Source organism: Vanellus vanellus (genome assembly GCF_965231255.1).
Source record: "Vanellus vanellus genome assembly, chromosome: 26".
In the NCBI taxonomy this organism is placed as follows: Eukaryota; Metazoa; Chordata; class Aves; order Charadriiformes; family Charadriidae; genus Vanellus; species Vanellus vanellus.
The window spans coordinates 2,182,659-2,207,094 of NC_138931.1; the positions used below are offsets into that span (position 1 = coordinate 2,182,659).

General features: G+C 58.3%; 1 protein-coding gene across 1 annotated transcript in view; it reads right to left on the bottom strand.

Annotated features, from left to right (window-relative positions):
* Positions 1-6,683: 6,683 nt before the first annotated feature.
* GFRA2 (GDNF family receptor alpha 2) overlaps positions 6,684-24,436 on the bottom strand; it is a gene marked incomplete at both ends in the record, with an annotated part of 28,050 nt that continues 10,297 nt past the window's right edge. Inside the window, 6 exons of the mRNA XM_082495702.1 lie at positions 6,684-6,812; positions 7,027-7,080; positions 8,026-8,201; positions 8,302-8,442; positions 8,526-8,635; positions 20,213-20,561. Coding sequence (XP_082351828.1) covers positions 6,684-6,812; positions 7,027-7,080; positions 8,026-8,201; positions 8,302-8,442; positions 8,526-8,635; positions 20,213-20,561 — 959 coding nt within the window. The remainder of the gene's footprint in view (positions 6,813-7,026; positions 7,081-8,025; positions 8,202-8,301; positions 8,443-8,525; positions 8,636-20,212; positions 20,562-24,436) is intronic.

The window sequence follows — 24,436 nt, forward strand, 5'->3', positions numbered from 1 at the left end:
TCACTACTACGCCGTAACTGGAAGCACAGGCATTTTTCTCTCCTGTAATTAATGTACTCTGAATGTGTTGGGGAAAGGATCAGGGGTTGGGTTTCGGTAGGAGCAGCGCGCGGCGGAGATGAGTTATCAGCCACCCGAGCGGAGAGGGGACGGGATGACGCGCAGTGAGCCCAGCCGGGCTTGGGCCACTCCTGCAAAGTTTGGGAGATCGCCCCAAACCCAGGCTCATTTTGGGAGCTGCCTGGCAGCAAGTGGAGTAAATCCATCTGAGGGGCCGGCACGGGGACCTCTGCTCTGCCCGGGACCTTCCCCACGCCAGGGGAAGGGAAACCCAGAGTTTCTCCCAGCCTGATGCAACCCAATGCTTAAATTCGCACAAGCCCAAGCAGCGGTTTGTTGCCAGCGGCCGGTGCGTGCAGCGTAACCGCTCTGCGCTTCCAGCGAGCGGCTGCTGTCCTCAGTGCAGCATTTCCAAACGTCTCCCAGAGCCAGGAGGACACGAGCAGCCTCCTCGTCTCCTTCCCTTCCCGTGGCCGCTTTCCACAGAGGAGATTGTTCTCCCCGCTGCTGACGAAGGGACCCTTTCAGCGCCGTCCCCGCGCAGGGGATGCCGGAGCGGCGGCACAGCCCTCGCCTCCCGGTCCTGAGCCCACTGGCACAGGGCAGCCAGTCCCCTTTCCCCAGCTTTGCCCACCCCTCGACACCAAATCGAGGAGAGCATCCCCGCGGCGGAGCCTTGCGATGTCCCACGCTCTGCGCCGGGCGCAGAGACCCTCAGTAAATACAGCCGCGAACACAGATCGCATCTCTGCCAAAGGGAAGCCAAGCAAAGGTGCTGGCGAGCTTTGAAGGGCCCCACACCGCTCTTCCAAAGCCCCTTTGCTCTCACAAAGCTGCAGCCCGAGAGGAGGGAGCACCCCCTCTTCTTGGCTCCAGTGGGGGCTCTCTGGGTACCAGCGCGTTGAAGAGGCTGGGATGGTGCTTTGCTGGGGGAGCACGCAGCTGTGAGCGAAATCTGCTTTGAAATAAATAAAATCAACTTCCATAAGGTCTCACAGCAGAGGTATGATATGTCCCTCTATCCACCGCCGGCTTGGGGCCACCGGCTCTACCCCTGCTCCCCACCCCACGGCGGGCATCCGTCCCCGTGCCAGGGTCTTGCTCCCACCGGGGATTTTGTTTCTGATCATAACACACATTTCGAAATCACCTCCGGGCGCCGAGGCTGCTGTATCCCTCCAGCGGCTCTGCGGTCTCCGGAGGAGCTGGTGCTGCACCGGCAGCAGGGTGATGCTGCAGGGACCCACCTCGGTCTTACCCACACCTTTTCACGCTGGAGCTGGGATTTTCCTCGCCGCCCCTGCTGCCATCCCTTTCCCAAAGAAAAAGATTCAAAAAAGAAAAGCCTCGAGCCAGCCAGGAGGATTCCCCGCCTCCAGAGAGACAGCGCTGTGGCCCCCGAGCAGCCACACGCAACTGGTGTCTCCTCCTGCCTTTCTCCTTGATTTAATTCATTGTTCATTTACTGCGGTAATTATATTAGGGAAGTGTAACGCAGGACACAGGAGTCCCTTGGAGGCTGCTAATTGTTGCTGGAACGAGGCCATTCGGGCGGTAATTGAGAGAAACGGCTGATCCTACAGCCCCGCTCCCCGCGGGGAGATGCTGCAGCTGAGATGACTTGGGGCAAAGCCCCACACCACCGCTCGTTAGCCACCTCCTTAATTGCCCGGTGAGATCACGGGGGGGGGGGTCACTGAAATAAACTTTCTTTCTTTTTTTTTTTTTTTAACAGGGGAGGTGGTAGAGCTCGCTCATGCTGATGAGAAAATCACATTTTCATATGGATACGTAAAGTAGGACCTTTCTTCTGTGCTTTCAAGCCAACCCCGTGAGCTCCGGGGGCTCCCTGGGCACCTCGGAGCGCTGCTCCTCCGCGGGGACAGCGGCTGCAGCCGGCCTGGGCAACTCCACGCTCCCTGTTGCCTCCCTGGTGTCCCCAGCCCCGGCAGGTTTGGGACAGAGCCCCCCTGTGCCCCCCCCGAAGCACCTCTCCAGCCGCTCCCCCGGACCGACGCCGAGGGCCCTGGTTCTCCTGCTGCGTGACATCCCTCTGCCCCAAATCCTTTAAATCCCACGGGGCCATCCAGGGCCCCAGGGCCTATGAGAGTCTCCGGAGCTTCACTTAGAATATTAAAGAGAAGAGAAGAAATCAATTCTGGTTTCCTTTCCTTGTCAGAGGCCTCACCAAGGCTCCTGCTTGGCTTCCTCCTGCGGAGAGATTATCCCGGCTAACGATGATTAGAGGAGGAGGTCGGTATCTCACTGGAATTGCTCCTATTTAACAAAAGGGACCAGTTTCCTACGTTCTCCTCTTTCTTTTTCTCTCCCCGCCGGAACAGCATCACGGCAACTTCTGGGCTTGAGGATCATGAGGTTTCTAAACTTGAGCATCCCGGCACTGCGCGCATCCCCGTCCCCGACCCGCAGCTCCGCTCATCGCCATGTGGCCGGTACGGCGTTATTTTTATGCCTTTACAATTAAACACGGCACAATGGGGGAAGTAAAAAGAAAAAAAAAAAATAAATAAAAAGGTATTTCTTGTGAAGTGAAGCAGCTCGGGAAAGTTAATGAGGCAAAAGCATCTGCTTGCGGGAAACCTGGAGGTGTGAGGAGGAGTGCCCCAAGGTGATAACTTATTTAACGGAGAATTAAAAAGAGGGATGAGGAAGATGACACCGGCCAGAGCGTGCTGGCTCGGGGGCCTGTTAAAGCCTAAAGGAGAACATCAGGCTAATTATAGAGGGCAAAGGTGCCATCCCATCTATTTTCAAATCACTTCTTATGTCGGAAAAGCCTCTCGGTGTCGCTGGAGCCGCCCTTGCCGTGGGAGATGGGCCAAAATCCAACGGGTGAGCAAACCCCAAACCAGCGCACCAGAAAACTCACTCGTAGAGAAATGAACTGCTCTTAATCCCTCTTTTTTTTTTTTTTTTTTTTTTGTGCGCCGGAGTGAAGGGAGGGCGGGAGTGGGCACGGGTGAGGGGTACGGCAGTCGGGCAGGGATGGGGATAGTGCCCACCGGCTGCCCGTGGGATGTGTGGCTTAGCGTATTCCCCAGGAATTGGGACGCCGTGGCAGACACCTCCTTGCAACATCTTGCTGGCGCATCTGGCTTAGCAGAGGGAAAAGAGAAGGAAAATCCCCTGTGTGAGGCAGCCCCGGTCCCACGCGCTTTCCAGCCCTGGGGTAGGTGCAAGTCCCGGAGCCGCCGGACGCTGCGCTCAGCTGGGACACCCGGAACCCACCGGGTCCGTACGGCTTCTTGGGGTGGAGTTTGCCGGCTGGTTTCTGTTCCTCCGGTTATGCCAAAGCTGCAAGTAGCCAAAACCCAGCAGAGCATCTCCGCTGCCCGCAGCCCTGTGTCCGGCAGACGGCCCCATCCCTACCGCTGCCATGGTTTGCACGGAGGAGGGCTGCAGCGGTTCGGAGCGGGACAGTCCGTGCTGCGGTTGGCGGTGCGGCGCCGGCAGAGCCTGTATGAGGTCTCCAACCCCCCGCTGGCATCCGGCGTCACTCCAAAGCCAGACGAGATGAGGTTCGGCTCCGGCTGAGAGGGACTCAGACCCCCTGGACCCACACGGCTCCATTTGTGCCGCTCCTCAAAAAGGACGGTTGCCAAAGCACCACCGTGCAAACGAAACCCCGGTATGCAGCAGGCAGCCTCTGCCGGCAGCAAAGGCAGCGATTTAGCACGCTGCATTAGCTCCGCCGCATCCTCCAGAGCGATTTCTCCTACCACCGCTTGACAAGCAGATAGCGTCTCGTCCCCGCGCCCTCCTTCCAGGAAAGGCTTTGCGTTTGGAGAGAAAAAGACTCAGCGGGGCTTTGGGGGGATCGCTCGCTCGCCGGGATTTCGCGTCTCAAGCCTCGGCGTCCCCAAGCCCCAGGATCAGCGCTCCCACCTCGAAGAGCTTCGCCTGCAGCAGCCCGAGGGCCGGGGCGCCTGGATGAAGGCGCCGTGCCCATCACCGCGGATAACGCCTTCATCCCAAACGGATGACTATTCAGCAGCTCCGGCACAATCTCAGCGCTGAGGACCCCACTGGGAAGTTGGGGGGCACAGCTGGGATTTGTTGTGCTCCAGACACGGCAGCTCCAGGCGCTGCCCTGCCTCTGGCCCCGCCGGCACAGCCCCGGGCGCTCGGGGAGGGCACGGCACTGCCGAAACGCCCGCGGGAGCCAAGGGGCAACGCTTAACTCAGGTTCCTTGGAAGCTCTTTGCTTTCTGCTGATGCCTCCACAGCTGGAAGACCCGAGCGGCTCCAGGGAGCGGGATGGACATCTCCCGCGGGTGCAGGCAGCCGGCGGGCAGCAGACATGGCATCAGCTCCTGCATGCAGATGTTTCTCCTTCACCTTTCCCAGCAAAAGGAGTTGGTACGCCTTCCAGAACAGCCTCGAGCGTTTCCAGCCTTCTCAGGGAAGGAGGGAATCGAACCGCCACCGAGGAGAGCAATCTGCACTCTTATTTTACAGCCTCTTTGCTAAAGAAACACAGTGCCGGCGCTCAGGGCTTCCATGCGCCTCCGCCGAAACTTTGAACCCCGGGCTGAAGCAGAAGGACAACCAGGAGCAGCGGGGTCAGGGCAGCCGGGATTTCGGCTCACCCCACACACGGGGGACCCCAAAGTTGGCTGGAGAAGCCCCTCCAATGCCGCCCTCCACGCCTAGATGCTTTTTTTTTTTTTTTTTCGGTGCCAAACTGCTCAGCACATCTGGCGCTCTGTTTCAGAGCTGTCATTTTCCCGGCTGTTAGAGGAGAGAATATGGTAAAGAGCAGCCTGGGTTTGCAACGCGACTCCTGCGAGAGACGTGACATGTTTATTTTCCCCGCGCCAACTTCCACATCAAACGCGTTTTCTTCTTTTTCCGCGCTGCAAAAGGGAATATCTCTCCCTCCCTCCCCCATCCACCAACCCCCGGCGCCCCGCAAAGAGCCCAGCCTCTCCTGCAGCTCAGATTTCGGCACCCCCAGGTCCCCGAGATGCCCCTGACATCCCATTTTCCGGGGCCAGAGTTTGGACGGGGGTTGATGTTTCGGCTCCCTGGCACGAGCAGTAAAGAGGGGAGAAAAAGAATAAAATAAATAAAAAATTTATCTTCATCTGACACGAGAAACTCGATGTTTTGTCTGACCCAAATCTCAATGTTTCAGTTCGGTTTTAAGCGCTGTCAGGTTGCTTGGGGAAAAAAAAAAAAAAAAAAGGACATTAAGGAAAGGGGATGGTGTTTGCAAAAACAAAGTTATTGCACAAAAAAAAAAAAACCCCAACCCTGCCACACAGGATCGCGTCGGCTCCTTTGAAATGTTTGCTTGTTTGCTTGTCTCCCGGAGCAAAACAGTCAGGGAATTGTTGGCAGCATTGCAAAATATTTAGACTGACCCAAATCCCTGCGTTTCTGCAGCAAAAGGGCCCCTATTTCCCCCCCTCTCCCCCTCCGAGCCGGGGATGCGTGGCCGGACACAGAGCCGGGCGCAGGCGGATGCTCGGCGGAGCTCGTGCCGCTTCCTTCCTCGCTTGGTTGTTCTTGGTTTATTATTGTTCCTTCGTTTGGTTTTTTTTTTTTTTTTTTTCCATTATAGACATTATTAAAAAAAATAAACTTTACAATAATACATTTTTAAGTTGTTGTTGCCATTTGAGCATTTCGTTTTCTTTTAAAAATAAAGGAAAAAAAGGAAATTAAAAAAGCCACACTGTAGATGTATATGGTTATGTATATACATACATATATGTAGGTATAGGTGAACTCTATATACATACACTATATATGTATATATAAAAGAAAGAAAATAGAGAGGAACATATAAAGCTTTCCGACCGCTGATGGGTCAGATGCCATCCCAACCCAAATTTGACCGGACAAAGATTTTTTTTTAAAAAAAAAAGAAAGGAAAAATCTCCCCCTCCGAGTGACAGATTGAGAACACCAGGACAACCTCACAACGTTTGCACAGCAGCTTCTTTCCTCTTCCATTTTAAAACTCTCGCCAACCACGGGAAAGAAAAAAAAAAACCAAACCAAACCAAAACCAAAACCCAACCCCAATAACAATGTCAAGAGCTCGAGCGAGTCCCCTGGGAGGGTGCAGAAGAGGCTCCCAATGGCACGTCCGTCCTTTGGGATGTTCCGATGCGGAAACCTCGCCATTCCCGCAGCCGCTCCAGCGCTCCCGGGCTGACGGCTCCTGCAAATAACCTCTGCCAAAGCTCTGCTCGATGCTTATTTTCCCTTCCCGGTGCCACTCGCGGCGCTGGATCCCCTGTTGCGGGGCACGTGGCGGGGGGTTTCACCACGAGCCGTGGGCTCCTGCTTTAGAAAAGAAACCCAACGCACCGTAAAAGACCAAAATAAAAAAAAAAATTTAAAAAAAAAAAAAAAGAGGGAAAAATGAAAATAGGAAGAAAACCACCAAAGTTTCCCAGCGTGGTGAGGGTCCTCCTGCCAGCCGGCGTGCCCGGGGCTCGGCATCCCGGCATCCCCGGTGTCTCAGTCTCCGGCACGAGGCGGTCCTTCCCTTCCCCGTCGCCGCAGCAGGAACGGAGGCGAGAGCGAGCGTGCCGGTGCGCGCTTGGGCGAGCGTCCCCGTCCCGCCGGCCGCTGCCGTCCTCGCCCCTCTATAACGCCAGCTTCAGCAGGAGGATGGGCACAACGGGCAGGATCCGGCCCGCCCGGTGTCGGCTGCCGCCTGCCTTCTGGTCCACGAACGTCTTCTGGTCCGGCATGATGTCGGTGGTGAGCTGGGTCTGCGGGCGAGGGGAGAGCAGGGGTTCATCAAGGCTCCTTTTGGGGGAAAATCAGCCAACTTTGCTGGGAAAACCCCGATTTTTGCCCTCCGGTCAGTGAAGCCGGCGCTCCCCAGCACGGCGTTTGTCTGGCACGAGCCATTTGGGGTGGGAAAAAGCTCCAGGACCCCCCTCCCAGCGCTCCTCCCCCCCACCCCCCCGGCCCCAAACGTACCTCTGAGTAGCACAGGCTCTGCTCTTTGGACTTGTTCAGCTTCGCCCCGTGCTCCTGGAGAGGAGAAAGGAGAAGTGCGCAGGGAAGGTATGTGCAGCCGGCGCTGCTCCTGCCGGGGGTCGCACCCCGAGGTTTGGGGTCCCCAAATTCCCCCCGGGAGCCGCAGAGCCGCCCTGCAGGGGGGATGGGTGCCGGCAGCCCTGCGCATGGGGCACTGGAAGTCGTGGCTCAGAGCACGAGCCGGCGTTGAAGCGTGAAGCCTCCCCCGGCGCTTCTCAAACACTCGGGACCACCAAAAATGCCCGGCAGAAGGAGAGGAGAAAGGGAAGAGGCTCAGCCCTTCTCCCCGGGGGGGCTCAGGGTCTTTGCTGGGCTCCTGCCCGAAGCAGGAGAGAGTGCGGACAACACCGTAAGCACTCGCGCAGATCCAGCCCAGCCCCATCTCCCCCCCCAAATACTCCCTCCTGCAGCGCTGTGACACCACCGGCCACCGTCCCCCCCATCCTGCTCCCCTCCCACCAGCACCTCGCCACCCAAGGAGCGAAGCGTGGACCCACAAGCCCAGCGCAACGCAAGAAAATACATAATCTTTCACGTTTCCCGAAACCACGTGGAATTTGAGCTGGTTTCACCCCAAACGAGCCAGGGGCAGGAGAAGTCGAGCTCGGGGCAGCTCTTCCAGCTCAGCCCGTCCTGGGCACAGCGCCGTGCCAGGCAGGGGACGATGCCGGAGCGAGGGAAGGGGGTGGACAGGCCATGGATCCCTCCCTTCCCCACACCAGACCCCCGGGCAGTGCCCAGAGCCCCATTTCCAGGGATGGGCAGATCCTACTGGACACCCGGGTACCAACACTGCATCCAGACCGGGATGCACGCTCTGAGTCCAGCCAAAAAGTCCATCCAGGACTTTCTGCTGCAGCCGATCTCCTGCCTGACTGACTCACCGAGGGTGCAGACCAGTGCTCCCAGTTTGCAGCAGTGACCGGGCTCGGGTCCTACCTGGATGGAGGTGCAGGTGGTGATGACGCTCGTGTCGTACATGGTGTTGCTGTCGTTGATGTCATCGGGCAAGGCAGGGCTCTTCTCTGTCTTCGGCGGCAGGGTGATGGGGGGTGATGGGTTCTTGGGGGAGAGGTTCACGTCGGTGCCGTTGCCGAAGGCTTGGATGGCGTTTCCTGGGGGCGGGAGATGTTTAGGGGATGGGGGGGGGGGGGGGGGGCTGCACCCCAGCGGTCACGGGGCAGGGTGAGGAGGGGGACGGGGGAAGCGCCTTACGGAGACAGGGGTTTTCCGTGAAGTCTCGGAGGAACTTCTCGCACTCCTCCTCCATGTTGCCGCTGCCTTTGCAGGAGCACCAGGGCGAGATGGTGATGCTGGTGGTGCTGGCGTCGACGTAGTTGGGCGTCATGTCGAAGCCTGCTCCCGGCAGAGGAGAAGGAAGAGGGATGAGGGGCCGCGGTGGGAGAGACCCTTCCCCATCCCGACCCCCCGGCACTCACCGATGAGCCCCGCGTAGGAGCCCAGGCACGCCTGGTAGTTGTCCCCAGGGCAGCCGGTCAGGGACTGGAAGGATGCTTGGCAGTTGGTGTGGAAATCCGCCAGCCGGGACCTGGGTGCAAAGAGCAAGAGGGAGAGGGACGGGATTGCACCGCCGCTCCCGGCACGGAGCACCTCAGCAGCGAGGAGCAACGTTTGAAAAAAAAAAAAAAAAAGGAGAGAAAAGAGGATAAATGGGCTACAGAGAGATGTAAATGACCTCTAGACTCAGGAGGGGCAACTTCTTGCCTCGCCTCCGGTGGCCCCAGCCTGCCTGACGGTCACGGGCAAGGCAGGGTACCCCACGGGGGATGGGGTGAGCCCCCCAGCGTGGGACCCTCGTGCCTCCATCCCTGACTGCCCCCCACCTCCCCGGCCCTTCCCCCGCGCTGCCCGACCGGCACAGCACACCCTAAACTTCACAACCTCATTTGGCCGCGCTGCTCCCGGCGTCACCACACGACTGTAAAATTTCACTGCTTGTTTTTATCTTCCCCCTGAAACGTTAAAGCTTAGAGGGCAATTAAAATGCCCGAGGTTGGGGGTTTCATTTCCCTTTCTTCTTTTGCAGCTGAGAGGGGGAAAAAAAAGCCAAAAGGAAACCTCGCAGAGAGCCCGGGGGCTGAGATGCTCGTGCCCCGCCGGACTCGGGCGGCAGGACCAGGAGGAATAAAAAAGGGGCAAGAGGAGCTGATTTCCACTCCTAACCCGATTACTGGCTTGGTCGCCCCGTCTCATCTTCTCTCACTGCTCGGGGCGACGCACAAGGCGCGATGGAAGCACAGCGATTTCCGGGTGTGCCGGTAACCCGGCTCCGCGGACACCAACCCACGCTTCCCCCGCCGGGCGCCGGGGAGGTTTTGTCCTTGGCACGAACCGAACCGGCGAGGTAGAAGGATAAAAAAGCGGGAAGGACGCAGAGGAGGAGGGACAGAGGGACCAGGTGGACAGATGGATGGGCAGCAGTTTTCCAAATCGACTCGGTCATTAAACGGATAGACAGGCGGCTGAAGGGCGGCCCGGGCGGGATCTCAATCACGGGGAAGAATCGCGGCGCAGCAGCCAAGTCGCTGACACTGTCGATGAGCCCTTGCGTTTCACAACAGAAAATCTCCTCAGCTCTTTTTTTCCCCACACTTCATATAGAAAGAAGGCGGCATACGTTATTTTCTTTAGCTTCCTTTGCCTTCCTTCTTAATTAAATGTCATCTTTGTCCAACCAGGGATTGAATCATCCACCAGTACCTGCCTAAAGCCATAAGAACTGATGAAAATTAAGGGTGGAAATTGTGGTCTCTTCTCATTTTATTTCTTTTTTTTTTTAATAGGAACGATTTGGTTTTGGAAGGTTTTGATCAAATTAAATGTAGGAACAAATGAAGCAGTAGCTGAATACCTCGCGTCCAGCCAGCACTTTTCCTCACACCCCATCTCGAGTGCGCTAAGGGAGTTGGGGGGGGGGGGGGGGGGGAGGCAGGTACCCCCAAAACGCAGCCAGTGCCGGGGAGAGATGCTGCCGAGGAGCCCACAGCCAGAATGCCGCTGCGATTTCGTGGGCTGCGTACCGGGGAAAAGGACAGAAGAGGGAACGAAGCACAGCTGCTCGGGGCTGGGCCACAGCACTGGATGCTCCATGGGGGAACGCAGAGGTTTTTCCTGGAGACTTTTGCAGTTTCCAACCATCCGTGACGGGGGCTTTTTCCAGGTCATGGGGTTTCACAGCCGCTGATGCGACCGTCTTCTCTGGAGCCTCTTCTGGGGACTCCCCGGTCCCCCGGGGACCTCAGCCTCACCCCACAGCGAGCGCCCCGGCTGAGCCCGGCCTTGGGCCAGAGCCACCAAAGCACTTTGTACCTCCTGTTTGCTGCTTCCCGCGGCTGGACGCCTGGGTCGCACTCAGTTTTCGCCTGCTGACGGGCTGCCAGCGGTGTGAACTGGATTATTTTCCCACTTACACCAGCTGCCTGACCCACTTACAGCCTCCCGACAGGCTGCAAAATTTCCAGGGCAAGGTCAGCCTCTTCATCTGGGTTATTCAAGCACTCCCGACGAGAAGACGGGACTCCTGGGCACCGCCGCGCTCTTCTACGTGTTGGACGCTAATAAATAGCAGTAACGCGACCGGCACCGCCTGTGCCTCCCCTCCCACCCAGCCCACATGCAGGTTATTTTGCCCAGACCCACATTTAATTCCCTCCCTCGTGATTTAGAAAGAAACTCCCCACACCAGCGGTGCAGAGGGAAGGCGGGTGCTCCCATCCTGCACCCGTTACTGACGGCAGCCCCGAGGAGAAGGATTTGGGGGTGCTGATGGATGAGAAGCCCCCCATGAGCCGGCAATGTGCCATCGCAGCCCAGCGAGCCCCCGGCACCCCGGGCTGCATCCCCCGCCGCGTGGCCAGCAGGGCCGGGGGGGGACTGTGCCCCTCTGCTGCGCTCTGCTCTGGGGAGACCCCCCCGCAGTGCCGCCTCCGGCTCGGGGGGTCCCCACAGCAGAAGGCCCCGGAGCTGTTGGAGCGGGGCCAGAGGGGGCCCCATAGCTGCTGGGAGGGCTGGAGCCCCTCTGCTGGGAGGACAGGCTGGGAGAGGTGGGGGGGTCAGCCTGGAGAGGAGAAGGCTCCGGGGAGACCTCAGAGCCCCTTCCAGTGCCTAAAGGGGCTCCGGGAGAGCTGGGGAGGGACTCTGGGTCAGGGAGGGGAGCGATGGGATGAGGGGGAATGGTTTTACATTGGAAGAGGAGAGATGGAGATGAGATATTCAGAAGGAATCCTTTGCTGTGGGGGCGGTGAGCCCCCGGCGCAGGGTGCCCCGAGGAGCTGTGGCTGCCCCATCCCTGGAGGGGTTCAAGGCCGGGTTGGACGGGGCTGGGAGCGACCTGGGCTGGGGGAGGTGGCCCTGCCCAGGGCAGGGGGTGGCACTGGGTGGCCTTCAAGGTCCCTCCCGACCCAAACCATTCTATGATTCCCGGGACTGATGCTCAGCTCTCGGCACACCGTCTCCCTTGCTGGAGCTGTGCACAAAGCCCAACATGTGCAGCAAAGCTTTGTCAGGAGACTTTTGCAGTGCTCAGCCCTCCCTGCAGCCAAAAGCAGCCTCGGGTCCGGGGGGTTTGCTCCCCATTTGCAAGGTGGGAGCAGAAGGAAGAGCCTGGACCGGGTGTTGCAGAGCAGAAAAGCTCCAACTCTGCTCCTTTCCCACAACCCCCATCGCAGGAAGGTATCCGGACTCTCTCCTCCTCCTCTCCGCGGGAGATAAATAAAGTTTCTGACAGCATTTCCCCTCTCCCCAAATTAGAGGTGAAGGCACATCAATTCCCTTAAAGAACTGTGGCAAGTTCATCACCGAGCGCCACAAAAATTTGTCACGCTGCTCCCCGGGGCCCTGCTCCTGGCTTGTAGCATCCTCTAAGGCAAATGTTATTCTTTTCATAATACATGACAAGCCAGCTGGTAATCTTTCCAGAATATCCAAGCCAGATGTCACTCTTTCCGTTGTATACAATGAGTTTGCAGTCGCTGGATGAGACTCTAACTGCCAGGAATAAACCCTACTGGAGCCGGCCCATAGTTTCTCAGATTTCTGCTTTTAAGTGCCCGGGGAAAAAAAAAAAAAGAAAAGAAAAAAAAAAAAACCCAAAAACCAGAGGGAGCCAAGTCCATCTTAGCAGAAACGGGAGGAATTGGTGCCAAATGGCTGGCTGGCAGCTCGCGGCAGCAGGTGGGTCTGGCCGGGCTCTGGGCTGGCAGCGGGGTCGGGGACGGGGAAAGGGGGACGGTGGCCCCGGGGAGCTGCAGAGCGCAGCCTCGGCCAGCACGTTATTTTCCTGAAAGGCCTCCAAGGCGAAAAAATACGGAGCAAAAAAAAGAGATTAACAAAAAATTAATTCTCTATATACAGACATATATCATATCCCAAACCCGCTCCAAGTGCCGGACTTTAAAGCTACGGGGTCACGAGCTGTTTCTCTTGGGGCCTCTCGAAAACACGTTTGATTTCTGGGTGGAAAGAGCAGGACGATGCCCAGGGGAGGCAGCTCCAGAGTTCTTTAATACTTCTCTTTCTCCGTCCCCAACTCCAGCCACCTCCCAGGGACCTCGCTCCCTGCTGCGCACGTACACCCCCGCTACATAGATCTCCCGTTTCGGGGACTTTGTGCGTCGCTGCGGGGACCGTCCCATCCGCTCCTGGCTGCTAACTCATCTCCCAGCCTTGTTATCATGCCGGAATTCAGAAGCAGCTTGCCAGCGCCAGCAAGACACCCGCGCTCTGACATTAAAAGTTACCTACACAGCAGAGGATTTTTGATTGGGTTTGGGGTTTTTTTCTTCCCCCCCCTCCCCCCCAGCTTGTTGGTGCGTTGCAATTTTTTTTAAGCAGAAAAATCCCCCGAACAGATGCAAGGTGCCTAATTGGGTGCTAATTGTTCCCATCACCGCCTGCCTAGGAGAAGTCCGAGCCCAGCGCTTGGTAATAACTCACCACCCATCAAAGCGAACAGTCTCGGGCTCTTGAATATTTCATGCAGAAAATGTCCGAGGTGCGGCGATTACTCAAGACGTGGTTTTTTTTCACAGGCAATTTACAGGGACCAAGGAAAACCGGCTTTAATAGACGCGAGCGTGGGGAGGCGGCTGGGAAAGGCGCCTCTCCCCCCTGCGGAGCGGTGGATGTTCAAGAAGCTGCGACAACATGCAAAAAACTCAGCAAGACATGAAAAACCCGCGGGCCCGCTGGGCATCCTCCTCCCAACGCTGGCTCTGCCTGCTGTCCTGCTGGAGATGAATGCTTCCGAAGCCACGAGGGGCTGAGATTTAAAACATAAAACATTAGCCTCAAACAACTAAGAACAGCGGTCAGGTAATTCGAAGAGCCCCGGGGACGGGGATCAGCTAAAGAGACGAGGGAAGCTGGAGCAAAACTTCACTTTTCTGGATGACCCTCTACCAAAGCTGGTAAACAGTTCACAAGGGGGGGAAAAAAAAGAAAAGGTCAACGGAAATATTTGTTTTATCCAGGAAAAGTTATCTGCCAGCTCTGGAGACTGAAGTCACCTGTTCTGGTAGGAGCTAAGAGGGTTTTATCCCTGCTTTTAGCGAAAATCATGTCCCTGCAATAGCATAGCATCCCTCTGTTGGGGGAGGACCGGTCCCCCATCCCAAAGCTGCCCCTCTCCCAGGGAGATGGGGGCAGCAGGAAAGAGGCAAAAAGAGGACGAACTGGAGAGGAGCAAAGGAGAAATCCCTAAATTAGAGTGAGCAGAGCTAAGCCAGCAAGAGGGGGAAAAATGAGGACAAACAGACAACAGACCGACTGCAAAGTTAGGAGCCATTAATTAAGAAGTTTAGTTCGCCATATGTATTTTTAGGACACAGCATTTTGATTCATCATAGATAAGAGCAGTCGAAAGACTTTTTTTTTTTTTTTTCTTTTTTATCCTCTTGCCTATGCTCAAACCCTATCATTACCCGGTAAGAGAAGGGAAGAATTAAACGCACGCATCATTTGATTTTAATTGAAGGACTGTTCTATTTCATTGAACTGCTAACTAAGCCGAACAGGAGATTGTGTTTACATAAGCAAACCCTGAGTCAGTATAGACTTGCTGTCACATTAAGTCAATACTTATGAAGGCTCTCTATTTAATTATTCAGTGCGAATTGACTTATTATTGTGTTAAGAGCGCGGTTAGCCTTCAGCGAGGTGGCCGGGGAGCTTTGAGATCCCTTCCAGCTGCCTCTGCACGCGGGCGCCCACAGGGATGGTACCCAGGGGATGGTACCCAGGGGATGCTGCCCCACTCATCCCCTCCCTCTGTCCCCCCCATACTGCGAAGCCAAAGCCACCAACCCTTGCAGATTTGCTAATTTACGGTCGGATTTGGAGGCTTTCCCCGGCAGGTAATTGCAGCCCCGGTACAGCCACCCGCCCTGGGGACCCATCAGTCCTGTCCCCCTGCAGACACGAGCATCGCTCCTCCCTGCCAACTCCCAACGCCGCTGTTAAATCCAGGAGCATTTTTCCCTCCTCCTTCTTCTTCTTCTTCTTCCCAGACAGCGCTGTGGACAGCCGAGCCGTACTTGTGAGCCGCTCTCATTACACGGTGTAATGAGAAAGTTGAGCTGCCGCTCGGCTGTTTATCAAGGAAACATCCATTATAGATGGCATTTTGTCTGTGCTAAACAAAGAGCGTGAGGACGAGGACGTGGGGGAAAAAGCGTTTTGTTCCCATATTTGGTGTTTAATCAATACTAAGCCAGCCCGGATCCATCCCTTCCCTCGCGCACACCCCGAGCCAAGCCTCCCTCCTGGCTCCTTGGCCAAGGTTTCGCTTCCCCGGGGTACCGCTCCTGAATTAGCATCCCAACCCCAGCCAAGGAGAGATGCTTTCTGCCATTCCTACCAGTGCACACAGAGCCAGGGGTCCTGCGAGGACCTGGGCAGGATCGGTCCCCCCACCCCCAGCCACAAATACACTGAAAAAAGGGGGGAAAAAAAAAAAACAACAAACCAACTCAGGCAAATGAAACATCACCCTGCTTTCGGATGCCGAGGAGCTACAGCCAGTGGAGGCTGGAAATTCTTCAGCACCAGCATCACTGAAGCATATAAGACCAGATTATTTGTGTTCCTGACTTGCTGATGCAAGATGAAAAATACAGCAAACTGCAGCTGCTGAAATCAGCTCTTTTCTCCCCTTTCCTTCCCTTTCCCCTTAGCTGAGGTTAGTGTTTTGCAAAAGGTTTTTATATTCTGGGAGCTAAAACCTGTCCGTTGCAATCAGACGCAAAGCTCGGGGAGTTTGTCAGGCTCCTCCGTTGTGCCGGGGAAAGCTTCCCGGCACGAAAAGCTTCACAAATTGCAGCGATCTGAGCCTGATTGCTCCTGCTCTCGCAGACGGGAGCCGGGAGAAGGGGCCTGGGGGCCGGGGCACCTCACCGGGGATTTTTAGCAGCCTCACAGGTCACAGCCACTCGAATTGCTTCGTCAAGAGCAAAATCCAGGATGTCAGCCTGGAATAACCCCGATCCTGCACCCCACTCCCGGGAAGGGAAGGGCAGAGTTGAGCGCTCGCCCTCGCCGGGACCGGAGCCCATGCAGGGATGCACGGGAGCTCGGGGGTCGCATCCGTACCCCTTCGTGCCCTCAGCCTCTGTGCAGCGCAGTGCATGGAGGGGCTGCCCAGCACCCTCCTCCTGGCCACAGGGACCCCCGGGTCATCCGGAGCCCCCTCCATGCTGGGACACTGCCTGCTGGTTAAGATAACCCAGTGCAAAAACATCACCCTCCACCGGCGGTGATGGGAGAGCTGGTGGCTTTTCTCTCCCCAGCTTGGTGACCACTGATGGGACAGGGGCTGGTGCTCAACAACCATTTAACCACCAGCCCTCAGCAGCTGGAAAGGAGCAGCAGAAAGCCATGAAAACCTTCAGAATCACTCTTTTCCATGCTGGACCATTAATTTGCCCTCTTCCCCAAATCCTCTGCTTCTTTTGGGAAGAAAGCAACGCAATCTCGGGGTGGGTTGTGTCCTCCAGGAGCAGCAGCCCCTACGAGGAGCATCCCCACGCACCCACCTCACCACCAGTCACAGCGAGACGGCAGCAAAAATCTCCCCGGAAAGTCCTATCCCAGTACTGAGGGCTTCGCCGTTCATTAGGCGTTCAGCCAGGAGGCTTAATTACGCTCGCAGCCCATGTGGGAACATTATCTCATCTCCTGTCACCGCTGGGTTTCGGAGCAGCTTGCCGATCTGCTTCCAAGTTCAATGCCCTTGCCAGTCCCCCATGCAGATAAGGAGGACGAGCATCCATCCGCGATGCCAGCCCGCCCGATAAGCGCAGACACCGGTGGGAAACCCCCCGGCAGACCCCAGCCTCGCCTTGCCTGCGGGCAGGGGCTCGGCACGACGAGGGGTTTCGTGCCCGGTTGCTCCCGGTGGGCGCAGACGCCGTGGGAAGGAGGACAAAGCCCGCACGCTCTATTTATACACATTCCCGGCACCTGGTGATGATCTTGGCAGCGGCTGCCTGCCAATGCCTCGTTATTTATAACCGCAGAGAGCCTCGGAGAGGCAGGAGAGAAAGAGGAGAGGCCCCCCCCGGCGCCGGGCAGCCCTGCAGACCACCCCGGCCCTGCGAAACAAGCCCGGAGCCGCTGGGCGAAGGGGGACGCCGAACCGCCGAACCCACCCTGCCCGCACACGGATGCGAAGCCCGCCGGGCTTCTGCAGAGGAGCAGAGCAAGCTGCTCCCCCCGAGCTGGACCAGCAGCATCTCAAGGGGGCCCGGAGCCACGCAGCAGAGTCTGATAATGCCCCACATCGCGTCCAGCCCTGTCTGCGCCGCAGCTCCAAGCACCGAGCCTGCAGCGCGGGACCTCAGCATCAGCGCTGAAGGAGAGCTTGCTCCAAGCCAAATCCGTCCTCAGCACCTCTGGCACCTCCACGTTAGTCAAAACCCTCCAACGAAGCGCAAACGGCAGCTGCCAGAGGAGTCTGCGTTGCCCACAGGTTGGTTGCAGAATCCCAGACGGGTCAAGGTCAGAAGGGCCCTCTGGAGCTCCCCCAGTGCCACCCCCCGCCAGAGCAGGGGCACCTCCAGCAGTGGCACAGGACACCTCCAGGCGGGTTTGGGATGGCTCCAGAGGGGGAGACTCCCCCCCCTCTCTGGGCAGCTGTGCCAGTGCTCTGCCGCCCGCACAGGAGAGAAGTCCCTCCTCAGGCTGAGATGGAACTGCCCATGGTCACGTTGGTGCCCGTTCCCTCTTGTCCTGTCACTGGGCACCACTGGAAACAGACCGTTCCCACCCCTGGCACCCCCCTTTGGGGGATTGATAAGCGTTGATGAGACCCCCCTCAGCCTTCCCTTCTCCAGACTAAAAGCCCCACGGCCCTCAGCCTGTCCCCATCAGAGAGATGCTCCAGTCCCCTCAGCATCTCCGCAGCCCTTTGCTGGGCCCTCTCCAGCAGTTCCCTGTCCTTCTTGACCCGGGGAGCCCCGAACTGGACACAGCGCTCCAGATGTGGCCTCCCCGGGGCAGAGTTAGACAACTTTCAGATTTCATTGAGCTCCTGAGCCTGGGCTTTCCAGCTGCTGGGAAACACCAGGAACGGGCACAGAGGAGGAGAGGAGGCTGTGGGAGAAGGGGTTCAGCCGGCGGGTATGGCCATGCCCAGCTCTAAGTCGGGCAATTAGTCAAAAGCCAGACCCTCTCTCACTTGCAGCGCAGCATCAGTAGAGAAAAATCCTCTCCCCCCCCCCCAAGCTCAGGTGCTGGGCACAGCTCACCCCAGGGAGGTCACCGCTTCGAAACACTTTCGCAGCTGCAAACAGAAGGGGGTCAAGTGAGCTGCTGGAGCGTGACAGCATCTCCGAGCATCCCCCGGCACACACTCCTCGCCGCAGGCTCGTCACCCCTCTCACAGCCCAGTGCCACAGCCTGGGTAACGGAACCGCTTTCCATGGGGGGGGGCTGGAGCAAACCCGCCTGCCCGAGCCTCGGGGAGCGCTGCCGGAGCCCCCCCGGGGCAGAGCGGATGGGACGGGACCTTCTCTCGCAAGCCCAGATCCGGGGAGCGCATCCACGCGCAGCCCCACAACGCCCCGTCACGGGGAAAAAACAGCCGAGGGTAAGGCAAAACTCTGCAAACCAACGCCCGAAGGTGGATGCATAAATAAATGCCGGATTCGGGTGCTTTGCAGAGCGAGACCCCCCCCCGACCGGGGCCGGGTAACATCCACGCTGCTGCCGGCAAAACGCACTTCCAACTCGGAGCGAGCGCCCAGAGCAGCCGCCGCACGCGTCCCCCTTTGCTGCTTCACCTCTTTCTGGTGGAAATTCATTTTTGTGCAGGAACAGGCTTATAATGAACGCTCGTGGCCTCTCCCGTCCCGTCCCCCCCCCCAAAGCACTGCTGATGCGGGTTATCCCCCTCCGCGTGAGCGGACGCATCGGCAGCATTTAACGTCTGAGCATCGGGGCTGCTGACGGAGAGGAGCCACCATTAATTTGGCCACGTCTCGGCGCAGCCCTGCTATCTTTTATTCATAGACATTGGCTTACTGTATTACTTTTTGATAAAAAGCCACATTCCCACGTTTCAAACACGTCCGCGTGCAGCCAGAGGAGGACCTGAAGCTGCGTTATTTATTTATTTCGCCACCAGGCTCCGGGAAACTCCATCACCTTGATGGCAAAAAGACCCTCCTCCTCATAGGAAACATATTCTTTATGAGGCTGATCCAACCCCCAGAGGGCGACGGGAGGGTTTTTTTGCCATATGAATAATGAGTTTCATAACGGAACAAAAGCCTGATCTCCCGGCTTCGCTCCGCCACGGGGAAAACGGCGGAATTTTTACCAGCCGTGAAGTTTCGCCGGGGATGCTGACAGCACGCCGAGGGGGTTTGCTGGTGGCAGGGCACGGGTGCCCCCGCTGCCATCCTGCCTTTGGCACGTTCATCCCCTCTGCAGCTTGGGGTGACGACGCATGGGGTGACGGAGCAGTCCCGGGCGGGGAATAGAGATGCTGTGGTCCCCGGTGGTCCCCGGGGACTCAGCTCAGAGCAGAAAAGCAGCTCCGTCCCCGCTGCTCTGGTTCTGCCCCACATCTCTACCCCACCCCGGAGGGTATTTGCCCCACGGCCACCTCCTGGGCCAAGCAGGGGGGAAGGCGGTGGTTTTGCACTGGGGGTTTCGGGGCAGATCAGCGCTCAGGGTGGGGTGGGGGGCTCGGTTGGCAGCCCCTCCGCTTGCCGGCCACCCGCAGCCCCGCGCAAACCCACGGGCTCACCCCACAGCGAGGGGGACTAAGCTCGAGGCCACACCTCTGCCTCCCCACCAGCAGCCAAAAAAAACCCATTAACTCTGCCCCGTTTTGCGCACAACACGCAGCTGTTAGTGGAGGAGCCCCAACCGGCGAGTGCCGCATGGCATTGGGAAGATGTAACCGCGAAAAATCATGGCCAGTAGGTCGAGGGAGGTCATTCTCCACCTCTACTCTGCACTGGTGAGGCCACAACTGGAATACTGTGTCCAGTTCGGGGCTCCCCAGGTCAAGAGGGACAGGGAACTGCTGGGGAGCCCAGCGAAGGGCAGCTAAGATGATGGAGGGACTGGAACATCTCCTGTATGAGGAAAGGCTCAGAGCACTGGGACTCGTTAGCCTGGAGAAGAGAAGGCTGAGGGGAGACCTTATTATGGTGTACGAGTATCTAAAGGGTGGGCTGATGGAGCCAGACTCCTTTCGGTGGTTCCCAGTGACAGGACGAGGGGCAATGGGCACAAGTTGGAACATAGGAATTTCCGTTCAAATACACGGAAAAACTTCTCTAAGGTTCGGGTGACAGAGCACCGGCACAGGCTGCCCAGGGAGGGGGGGGAGTCCCCTTCTCTGGAGGTTTTCAAGACCTGCCTGGATGCAGTCCTGAGGGATGTGCTCTGGGCAATCCTGCTTTGGCAGGGGAGTGGGACGAGATGATCTCTAGAGGTCCCTTCCAACTGGGAAAATTCCGTGATTCCGTGAAACTTGCAATAGGGTCACACAACCCGCCCACGGCCCCGCACAGAACCTCTGCCAGAGTCTGCAGGTCTCACCCCGGCACCGGGAAGGGCTGGGAGAAGCCCACGCAGAGCCCGGCGCAGCCCTTACCGGCAGAGGTGATCCGTCCGGCACGTGTTGCGCAGATCCAGGCAGTTGGGCTTCTCCTTATCCTCGTAGGAGCAGGAGGGGACGATGGTTTGCCGCCGGCGCTCGGCGCAAGCCTGGTCCTTGCAGGAGCAGAAGAGGAGGCGGTAGGTGTACTCGCTGGGGACGCGGTCGAAGAACTGGCGCAGAGCCTTGTGGCATTTCCTCCGGCTGCAGTGCTCGGTGGCCGAGATCTCCTTGCTGCAGGTGGAGATGTAGCCCGAGCGCAGGCGCTTGCAGTTGTCGTTCAGGTTGCAGGCTTTGGCCGCGTCGAGGCAGTGGTTGCTTTTGGAGTTGGTGGCGGGGTCCATTCCTGCCCGGAGAGCGAGAGGGAGATGGGATGAGCACAGTACCGAGGGACGGGGAGATGCCCTCAAGCTGGGGAGGTGCTACAGGGAAGGGGACTGGCATTGGGGTCACCGCATGGCGTATCTGGCACAGCCTGTCCCTGCCCAACCGGCACTGGGGAGGGGGCAGGATGCTGTCTCCCCCCCCCCCCCCCCTTCATCCCCATCACCCTGTGAGATATGGAGGTCCACCTCCAGCACAGAAGGGGTTAATGCTCACTGATCGCAGCAGGGGGGGGACCTGGCCAAATTATGCCTTTCGTGCATAATTCATGCCATGAATTTGCAATATTTCTTTTTTTCTTGTCAATTATTCAAAGAATAATTATTAATTATTCAGCCTGCTCCAAAGCAGAATACTCTGCCGAGCTGCGCAGGCCCCCCCCCCCCCCCAGCCCCCACATCATCTCTTGGGGCTCCCCAAAAAGGGGTCACCCCCAGCCAGACCCCCCCCCCCAGGGCTGAGCACTGCCCAGGCAGGGACAATGGGGACAAGGCTGCCACCAGAGCTGGGCACGAGCCACCTGCCCCGTGCTGGCCACATCCCGCATCCGCCCCAGGAATCCCGACCGTCAGCAAATAAATAAAAAGGGAGAGGACGGACGAAGCCAAACCACCGGGTGAGAACAAACGCTGAATTTCCCTTTTTTTGTCAAAATGATGGATCACTCTCGGCAGCCCAGGTGCTATTTTAGAAGCCACCTGAACCAGCTGCCACATCCCTCACTTCCTCCCCTCCACAGCCCAGCCCAGCATCCCTCCAGTATCTCCCAGCTTCTGCTGGCAAAGACAAACCACAGCATTGAGGAAGGATTCCTGACAGGCATATTTGTAGGGCTCTGCTAATTAGCAAAGGGCAAGCAGCTGCCTGCGCCTGCATTTCCCACCCCCCCATCTCCCCAGCTGCCCACTGGGGCTGTCCTGGAGGTGAGCAGCATTTTGGGGTGGTGTTTGCAACGCAGGACCCAACTTTGTCTCCTTTTCCCACGGTCTTACTCAACTCCGCGTGAGCCTCTGAGCCAGGAGCCGCAATCACAGCACTGCCTACGTTAACGGGTCCTAATTAAAAGGGGAAGCTGTGAACTCCCCAACCCCGTGCTGTCCCATGCAAACCCAACCCACGTCCTGCTGCCCTGCCGGGGGCTCGGTGCCACCAGTCCTGACCTGTGCCATGATGGCCATGGGGACCCCACGGCCCCCTTAACCCAGGGCCAGCCCCCCTCCTTCCCCCCCCCGTGAGGCTGCGATGCCACGAGACCCCAGAGCCGGGGCTGGGGGGGTTAAAGCTGTTCAGAGAGAGCCCTCCAAATGCCAAACGTGTCGTGCCAGTGATGAACACCCCCCCCCGTGGAGATCTCCCAGGGACGGGGGAGTTCGATAAGACATACGTAAAGAGAATACTTCTTATGATGTATGATTTATCAGTAGATCTGCCTTGAAAAATAGTGCAAGGGGCGAGAAGGTCGCCTGAGCTAAGAGAGACGGTTGAGCTGACGGAAGGTTGGAGCGTGAACCGGTGCTGCGCTGGAGGGGGAAAATCCTCCCCCCTGCTCCTCACGGAGCCCTGTTCGGAATAAAGCTGGGGAGAAAGGAGGTGAACACAAGTCCTTCGGAGCTCCGCACCCTCCCCAAGCATGCGACAGGGCAGAAAGTGCCATTTCACAGCAGGAACCCCCCCCGCCCCAGCCCGGACGGTGCTACAGAGTCCCTCAAGCAGAGGGCTGAGGATGGAGACAGCTCATGACACTGATGTCAGAGGAGCAGAAGGGGAAAAAGATGCTTGTGAAGAGGCTGAGGGGCACATGGCTCTCCCTTTTCTCCCTGCCCAGACCATCTCCCAGTTTGGGGGGGAGGGGAGGGGGATGCACCGAGCACTCTGAGCCCCGCCAGCGGTTAACAGCCAGCGCAGCGCGGCGGCTCTCCGGCACAAGCGTGGGCTCTGTGCGAAGTGGCAGCTTTTCGTCTAATCCTCCGGAGCGTCGCTCCTGCCCTGCCCGAGACCTGCAGGGACCTGGATGCATTTTAATAGGGCCAACGCCTGGAAGCGCAGGGTTTCTGGGGAGCTCATTAATAAAGCACAAGCATGAAAATTTCATGAGGCGAGAAGGAAACGGGGGCCAAGGAGCCGGGGAGGGGACCGCGCTGGGAGACGTGGTGTCACCAGCTGTCCCCTCGGCAGGCTCTGCCTGGCCTCTCGGCGCAGGACGGGGTCAGGGGCAGAGGAGGAGGAGGAGGAGGAAGGTGATGGGGAAGGCAGCGCCGCCGCAAGCCCGGTCCGTGCTGCGCGGTGCGGGATGAGCCTGGGGGGGTCTGACACCCCCCCTGCCCCGTGGGTGCTGCTGCCCCGTGTTGGTGCCCACAGGGGCAGAAACACAGCGTGGGGCTGGTTTCCCAACCGGAGCCCCTTCCTTCTTCCCCGCAAGCTGTGGTTTTCGCAGGGCGGGTTCCGGCAGAGCATCCTCAGCGCCGGCCCGGGATGCTCCGCTCCATGGAGGGGGTACGGGAGCGCAATGCCCTGTGCACGGGGAGGGCTGCGGTGCTCGCCCACCATACTCGCTCGCGGTGCCGGTCCCATCGGTCCCATCGGTCCCATCGGTCCCACGGAGGGCGCGAGCGATCAGAGCGCGGCAGCGTGCATCGCCGCTCTCCTGGCTCACGCAGCCCTTTCTTTCTAGAAAGGTAAAGTAATCCCCCCCGCTATCCCCACAGGCAATTAGCGGCGCTCTGCCTCAGCCTTGTTATGGAGAAACAACACTAACAGCTCATTTGCTTCAATCGCTTGGGCTCCAGGTCGGGGCTGGGGGTCCCCGGGGGGGGGGGAAGGGGGGGGCAGCCGCTCGCCGCTCCCACCGCTCCAGCCCCACACGAGGGGGACAGAGAAGGGGTGGAAGAAGCATCAAGGCCACCCCGATGGGCACGGCACATCTCCGGAGCATGACGACGACCAATTCCCCCCGCCTTCCCCCAGCCCCCAAATTGCCAGACAGGCTTCCTTCTCCTCTCGCTTTGCTTTTATGAATAAATCAACCCATGAGCATTTAATCCCCCACTCCAGACACTTTGCTTTTCATACTTTCCAGCAGCTAAAATATTTCCTTGACGCTAATGTAATCCAAAAAGGCGTGCGGGAGACGGGAGGGGGTGGCATCGTCATCCCCAACCGGTGCTAAGCTCCCCGGAGGGAGCCTGGCAAATTCGCTTCGGGAGCTAAAAACCCCGGCGGGTGACGGCAGCGAGGGGATGCGGCATCACAGCCCTCCTCCGAGGGGTCCCCAGGCGAGGCGGGGTGGCTGCGGGCAGGGGAGATGCCATCGCTGCGGGGTCCCTGGGGTGCCACCACCCTCTTGCCCACATGCACCCTGAGAGGTCTGGGGACAACAGGGACCCCCCCCAAACCTCCGCAGCAGCGGGTGGCCCTCAGGAAAAGGGTTAAGAGGAGAAAGAGGAAGGAGAAACCGAGGAATTTCATGACCTAATTTGAAAGAGGGGGGGGGGACAGCACGGAGGGTTGTCATGGAAATAGATGGCGGAAAAAAAAGTTGCTGAGGATGATGGTGGAGTTTGGGTTCCCGAGAGGAGGAGGTGGAGGCAGAGAGATTCTCCGAAGGGCTCAGCATCCTCCTCCCAGCAGCATCCCGTAGCTCGGCTCAAGGCCGCCTGCCCCGGGGAGGGACAGCCAGCGGGGACCAGCCCGGCTTCCCCACAGACAGGGCGTCCTGCCCCTCCCAAATCTTCCAGAAGACAAAACGCTTTACATCGAGCGATGGACGGGCAGCAGGAGGGTCTGTTCCCCCCCAGAGCCTGGCCTGTGCCTGCGCCTCCCCATTGCCCCTGCCTCGTG